Source organism: Conger conger, chromosome 1 (genome assembly GCF_963514075.1).
Source record: "Conger conger chromosome 1, fConCon1.1, whole genome shotgun sequence".
Taxonomy (NCBI): domain Eukaryota; kingdom Metazoa; phylum Chordata; class Actinopteri; order Anguilliformes; family Congridae; genus Conger; species Conger conger.
Genome location: NC_083760.1, coordinates 3,474,828 through 3,482,327, shown reverse-complemented (window position 1 = coordinate 3,482,327; position 7,500 = coordinate 3,474,828). Strand labels below are relative to the sequence as shown.

Below are 7,500 nucleotides of genomic sequence, written 5' to 3'. Positions count from 1 at the left end.
CTGAATCCTAATTGGCACTCCCACATAAAATAAAACCAATTATTCCCATTCTGTTGAATTAATAACAAAACAACAAGTTTCCAAGCGGAGGCAGTAATATTAATTCAGCTTGCAGCGTTGAATCAAAGGCTGTGAAAATTGTGTACCATAAAGTCTGAAAAACATTGCAATCCCAACTGAGATGAACAGCTCAACAGCTGATAGCTGGTTGACCAGTTCAGACCAGCTCCCAGCTCAAGCCATGTTCTGAAATAGCTGGTAGCTGGTTGAGCAGCTCATGCCCAGTGAGACCAGCTTATGACCAGCTTGAAAACTGAGCTGGATTTTACAGCCGGGGTGTTGTTGAAGAGGTGAGAAGAACCAAATAAAGAAAACCTTTGGAGAGAAGTCTGGAGAAGATGTCGTGGTCTCTAGAGAACCTGTAACCACGCAGCCTGGCCTTTCTCTCCTCCCTCACTCCACCCCTCTCTCACTCCCACCTTTTCTTTCCATCCCTCCGTTCCAGAAGTCCAAGGTGTCCACGTTCGAGAAGATGTGGGCCTTCATGAGCAGCAAGCAGAACACGGCGCTGGTCAAGTCCAACGAGGAGGGCATCCAGCGGGTCCTGCGGTCCGACTACGCCCTCCTGATGGAGTCCACCACCATCGACTACGTCACCCGCCGCAACTGCAACCTCACCCGGGTCGGGGGCTCCATCGACAGCAAGGGCTACGGCATCGGCACGCCCATGGGTGAGCCACCCACCAACGCGCAATCCCATTGGTTGATGCTGCAATGTAATATGCTCTCATTGGCTAATATTGCAGTACAGTAATATCTCATTGGCTAATATTGACGTATAGTTATATCTCACTGGCTAATACTGCAGTATTGTAAATATCTCATTGGCTAATATTGCAGTATAGATATCTCATTGGCTAATATTGCAGAGTAGAATATCTCATTGGCTAATACTGCTGTATAATGTGATCTCATTGGCTAATGTTGCTTTCAGTCCCAAGAGTGCCATATGGCACTCTCGACCTTTTCTCGACTTTTTCAACCAATCAAATTGACTGCTGTACTATTGTTCTGATCCCCTATTAAAACCCGACTAACCCTAATAAATGTTTTTTTTTCCAGCCCTTTGGGATTTGGGTGGAGCCACACGTATTGGGCTTGGGGTTCAAAGGGTTAATATAATCAATATAATTGACTAATGTTGATGTTTAATATAATCTCATTGCCAAATATTACTGGTTATTTCACTGTAATCTCATTGGCTAATTTTGTTTAGTATAATCTCATTGGGTAATATTACTGTTCAGTATAATCTCATTGCCTAGTTTTGCCGTTTAAAATAACCACATTGGCTAATATTGCTGGTTAATATAATCTCATTGGCTAATGTTGTTATTAAATAATCTAATTGTCTCATATTGCTGTATAATACTTTGAAATCTACTTTCACGAGCACAGTTGTAATCCGTTTTATATTGTTCACTGTTCATTTTCACCTGATCCTTTTCTTCATAATATAAAGTCTGATGCGGTAGAATCCAGCCTAAATCCCTGTGCAGGATGGCGTGGTTGTTGTTGTTGGAAATGGAGGTTTTTTTTTGTAGTAATCCCTGGTTAAAATGTGGATGTGCTGACTGAAGTAATCTACTGCGGGCTTTGAATAGGCTCGCCTTCACTCTCTGGTTTTGTATCAGGAGAACCATACGCGACATTACATTTATAAAAAATAATAATGTGAAGAAAAAAATAAATCCCTTTGTGGATTATTTCAGAATGCATTCCTTTCTTCCCCGTAATAAGAAGGTAATCTTGCGGGGGGGAAAAGAATGTTTGGAGCAAAGCGACATTTCTGTGTCATTGTGAGCCCTCTGACTGTTCTGACGCACGCAGATAACTGCTTTTGGGCTACAGGGGCGTCCAGTGGTCAGGAAATTGAGCCTGTAAATTCAGAGGGCGGGGGTGTTCCAGGATCAGGTACGGTTCAGACGTTGCACCTTCGGGTCAGGTGCTCCACCAGGGTTCTTTTAGTAAATAACCGTCTGTGTGAATCGCTGGGAGGAAAGGTCACTGAGAGTGTTTTGTCTGAAGTGTCTGAAATATCATTATTTTGTGTGTTATGATTGCGGCAGGAAAAACATCTTTGTTACAGCCTTTGAGTTTTTGTTACGACCTCAGTGTTAAATTAGAATTCAAGGCTTGTGTTCACAAATACAGTTTCACTCAGGGATCACCATAATTAACTCCACAAACAGTTGTGTGTTTGAGTTAAAATGAAGGACAAAGCCAAAACATATACATGGTCCCAAACATGCAGGAATACACACACACACACATGGACACACATACACATACACAACACACACATACACAATACACACACGCACGGACACACACACACACATGCACACCAGGTTGTTGATGAAAATATTTAATCAGCCAATCATGTGGCAGACCAATGTCAGAATGGGGAATAAATGTGATGTAAGTGACTCTGACCGTGGAATGATTGTTGGTGCCAGACAGGGTGGTTTGAGTATCTCAGAATTAGCTGATCTTCTAAATCCAGTTATTGCCCAGCTGGACTGTAATGTCCCTTTCCCACTCGCAGACTCCCCCTACATCTCAGCCCTACTGCTCACAGGTGCCCAGTTCTACTATAACACTAATCTCCCACTCACAGGTGACCAGCTCTACTATAACACTAATCTCCCACTCACAGGTGACCAGCTCTACTATAACACTAATCTCCCACTCACAGGTAACCAGCTCCACTATAACTCTAATCTCCCACTCACAGGTGACCAGTTCTACTATAACTCTAATCTCCCACTCACAGGTGACCAGTTCTACTATAACACTAATCTCCCACTCACAGGTGACCAGTTCTACTATAACTCTAATCTCCCACTCACAGGTGACCAGTTCTACTATAACACTAATCTCCCACTCACAGGTGACCAGTTCTACTATAACTCTAATCTCCCACTCACAGGTGACCAGCTCCACTATAACTCTAATCTCCCGTTCACAGGTGACCAGCTCCACTATAACTCTAATCTCCCACTCACAGGTGACCAGCTCCACTGTAATGCTCCTCTCCAGCTCACAGGTGACCAGCTCCAGTGTAACGCTCCTCTCCTGCTCTCAGGCTCCCCCTACAGGGACAAGGTGACCATCGCGATCCTGAGCGTCCTGGAGGACGGCCGGCTGCACATGCTGAAGGAGAAGTGGTGGGGCGGGACCGGCTGCTCGGAGGAGGAGCGGCGGGAGAGTGGGCCAATGGGAATCCAGAACCTGGGCGGGATCTTCATCGTGCTGGCCGCCGGATTGGTCCTCTCCGTGTTCGTGGCGATCGGCGAGTTCATCTACAAGCTGAGGAAAACCGCGGAGCGCGAGCAGGTGAGGCCCGCCAAACAACCAATCGATCAATCAATTGATCGATCAAGTAATCAATCGACCAAACAATCGATCAGTCAAGCAATCAACTAACTTCATCAAATCAATCGACCAATCAATCGACCAAACAATCAAATAGTAGGGACGGCCTGTAGCGTAGTGGTGAAGGTAAATGACTGGGACCCGCAAGGTCGGTGGTTCTAATCCCAGTGTAGCCACAACAAGATCCGCACAGCCGTTGGGCCCTTGAGCAAGGCCCTTAACCCTGCATTGCTCCAGGGGAGGATTGTCTCCTGCTTAGTCTCATCAACTGTACGTCCCTCTTGATAAGAGCGTCTGCCGAATGCCAATAATATAATGTAATGTAATGTAATCAACTAATCAATCAATCAACCAACCCATCTACGATATACACAGTTTAGTGGGGTGGGGGGGTAGTTATATGTCTTTTTTCTGTATCGAATAACAGTAGAGCAGTCCGTATTTGGACAGTGACGCATTTTTTGTTACTTTGGCTCCTGTGCACTATGTTCGATTTTTATAATGAAACAATATGAGGTTAAACTGAAGGCTGTCAGCTTTGTGTCTCTGTCCAAATATCAAATCTCAAAGTATCAAATACTTGCGCACTGCACACATACAGGTGTACACACACAAAATTGCTGTGGCTTCTGCTATTGGAACACAATTTGAAGGACTATTTTACTTAAATAAATGAAATGAAAAGGGTCAACGAGCCCAGGGTAACGCTGAGAACTCGCCATCTGATTTGGTTCGCTGAACTCTTCTTCTCCCCTGACGCAGAAGGGCGAAATGTTAGCGCTAGCATTAGCATTCACGCGGGAGCTCGAACCTCCTGCTTTTCTTTGATGGCTTTGCCTGCGAGGGCCGAACTCACGTCTCATACGTGCTGTGTGATGAGGTGATGCAGAGTTTAAAATACGAACTTCAAGGCTCTTAATAAGTTTCAGGCGACATGCAGATCTGAGAAACGGCGGTTCAGAGTTTGATAGCATGATCTTATTAGCCTCGTTACAGCACTATGAGCCTGACCAGGCTGCTCATAACCTTACAGCACTATGAGCCTGACCAGGCTGCTCATGACCTTACAGCACTATGAGCCTGACCAGGCTGCTCATAACCTTACAGCACTATGAGCCTGACCAGGCTGCTCATGACCTTACAGCACTATGAGCCTGACCAGGCTGCTCATAATTTTACAGCACTATGAGCCTGACCAGGCTGCTCATAACCTTGCAGCACTATGAGCCTGACCAGGCTGCTCATAACCTTACAGCACTATGAGCCTGACCAGGCTGCTCATAACCTTACAGCACTATGAGCCTGACCAGGCTGCTCATAACCTTACAGCACTATGAGCCTGACCAGGCTGCTCATAACCTTACAGCACTATGAGCCTGACCAGGCTGCTCATAACCTGACAGCACTATGAGCCTGACCAGGCTGCTCATAACCTTACAGCAGTATGAGCCTGACCAGGCTGCTCATAACCTTACAGCACTATGAGCCTGACCAGGCTGCTCATAACCTTACAGCACTATGAGCCTGACCAGGCTGCTCATAACCTTACAGCACTATGAGCCTGACCAGGCTGCTAATAACCATACAGCACTAAGAGAATGACCAGGTTGATAGTATAATATCAGATAAGGCTGGGGACTTTGTGTACTAAATAACCTAATGGAAACTGTTAAAACTTCAGAGGAACCAGAACTTGGTGAGACTCCAGTTCAACTCCAGCCAACTCGACCGGTGACCTATGACATAACACTGGCTAAAACTTGCCAGAACCAATCAGATTGCAGGGAGCCAATCTCACACTTTGTAAGTTTCCATTCCAGATGCTGTGGAGCTTGAGATCTAATTACTGTGTCTGTACTGTGCAGAGCCACTCCTCACATTAGACCATTTCAGCTCGAGGAAATACACCAAGGGGCCTCGTCGAAGAAGAAAACAAAAAAAAACTCCAGCAACTTCAGACCTTGAGAACGGTTTCTGGGCCAGGGCTGGTCCTGTCGAGGTTGTGTTCATCGGCGCCTGGTCGTGGAGTGGATCGGTTTCCTCCGCTTCCTGCGTTCGAGACGCTCTGCGGACACGTGGTTCTGAAGAGCGCCCAGCGACGCCGCCCGTCTCTGCCCGCGGCCCTTTGTGGTGTTTTTAATCAGCGTAATTACCGACCGGAGCGCGGCAGATTAATGCGGTATTAGTCACCGCCCGCGTCGGGCTGCCGGGGAGGATCGCCGCGGTAACGGCACCACCACTCCGACAACGCCGTCCACGTGCGGGGGGGGGGGGGGGGGGCTCAGGGCGTCGCCATGGCAGCGGGGTGGGCGTGGGCTGCTCCGATTGGCTGGCAGGAACAGAGGCGTGCAATCTCTCTCTCTCTTTCTCTCTCACACCCTCCCTCCATCCTTCTCTCTCTCCCTCTTTCTCTCTATAATTGACAGTTGATTAGCCTAGGCAGGGGACAATCCCCCCTGGAGCAATGCGGGGTTAAGGGCCTTGCTCAAGGGCCCAACGGCTGTGTGGATCTTGTCGTGATTACATCGGCGCTTGAACCACCGACCTTCCAGTTCCAAGTCCGGCACCTTGCCCACTAGACTGTAGCACCTCAGTCGCTAGGCTATAGGCACCACTAGATCGTAGTACCTTTGCCACGAAGCTATAGCAGCTTAGCCACTAGACTATAAGTTGAACTAGGCCATATGCTGCAACACCACACTGTCACTAGCATTTAACTTTTTTATCTTCGCCTCTCCTCCCTCCTCCCTTCCCCACCCCTCTCCTCTCCCCCCCCTCCCCTCCCCTCCCCTCCCTCCTCCCCTCTCCTCTCCCCCCCTCCCTCCCTCCTCCCCCCCCCCCCCCTCTCCTCCCCCAGCGGTCGTTCTGCAGCGCCATGGCGGATGAGATCCGCCTGTCGTTCACGTGTGAGCGGCGGGTGAAGCACCGGTCCCAGCCGGCGGTGCTGGTGAAGACGGACGCCGTGATCAACATGCACACCTTCAACGACCGCCGCCTGCCGGGCAAGGACAGCCTGGCCTGCGGCTCGGGCATGGCGCCCGTCTTCCCATGACAGATAGAGCCGGCCCCCCCGGGGCCAACGGAGCGGCGGTGCGTCGCCGCGGGCAACGGGACGGGCGTCGCCGCGGAGACGCCCCCGTCGCCGCGGCAGCCCCGGACCCCGTGCCACGACCACCGCGCCGACGACGGGGCCGGGGACGGGGCGCTCCGGAACCACGCGCCCGCGCCCGCGCCCCCCCCCCCCGCCCGGGACCCGGGCCGGCGGCAGCCCCATCCGCAGCGAGAACGGGGGCCTCTCCCAGAACCCCCGGCTGGGCAAGAGCGTGTCCACCACCACCATGTGTACGCAGGTCTGATGTTCACCGAGGAGGCTCCACGCGCCCCCCTGCCCGCCCCCACATCGCGACCCCGCCCCCCCCCCAAAACCCCCCACCCCGTTGCCCGACTCGCCATCGCTGTGGGGATATTGGGAGCCCCTTCATCGAGAGAAAAAAGACCCAAAATTTTATGGAAAATAAATAAAAAACGGAGGATCTGGAAGCGTTAGATATCTATGGTGAAAGGAGGAGTGAAATATCTATGGTTTTGGGAAGCTTATCGGAGCATGGCAATAAACGACAGAGCAGTGAGCCGGCCTGGATTTCAGCTGGAGACAGTGGACCGAGCTGGAGTGAGCTGGAGACAGTGACACGTCACACAGAGCACATTGAGTTCAGTCAGCGTCTGCATCCTTTCTCCCTTCCTCAGACGCAGAGCTGTTTCAGCGTTGGAACAAAAAAAAAAAGACCCGTTACCTCAAAAAATAAAACAACAAAAAAAAATAAAAACACACGAACAGCAGTGCAGACTTGTTCTTTTAGGAATTTTACCGTTGAGGTTGCCAAGGGAGGACGTTTTGGTGGATGAAAAATGTGTGAATATTTAAAAAATAAACATGGCTGGGACCATGGCTCAGTTTTTGTAAGAGGATATTCGCTCGGTATCGACAGTGTGGCGAAACTCTGGATTCCCGACGTTCGCGCTGCCGGGCGCCCACACGGGCGGTGACGGCCGTTCAGGCGT

At 49.8% G+C, this 7,500-nt stretch overlaps 1 protein-coding gene across 1 annotated transcript in view; it reads left to right on the top strand.

Moving 5' to 3' along the window:
• grik3 (glutamate ionotropic receptor kainate type subunit 3) overlaps positions 1-6,490 on the top strand; it is a 160,669-nt gene extending 154,179 nt beyond the window's left edge. The window contains exons 14-16 of the mRNA XM_061234980.1: positions 506-731; positions 3,149-3,399; positions 6,296-6,490. Coding sequence (XP_061090964.1) covers positions 506-731; positions 3,149-3,399; positions 6,296-6,490 — 672 coding nt within the window. The remainder of the gene's footprint in view (positions 1-505; positions 732-3,148; positions 3,400-6,295) is intronic.
• The last annotated feature ends 1,010 nt before the right edge of the window (positions 6,491-7,500 follow it).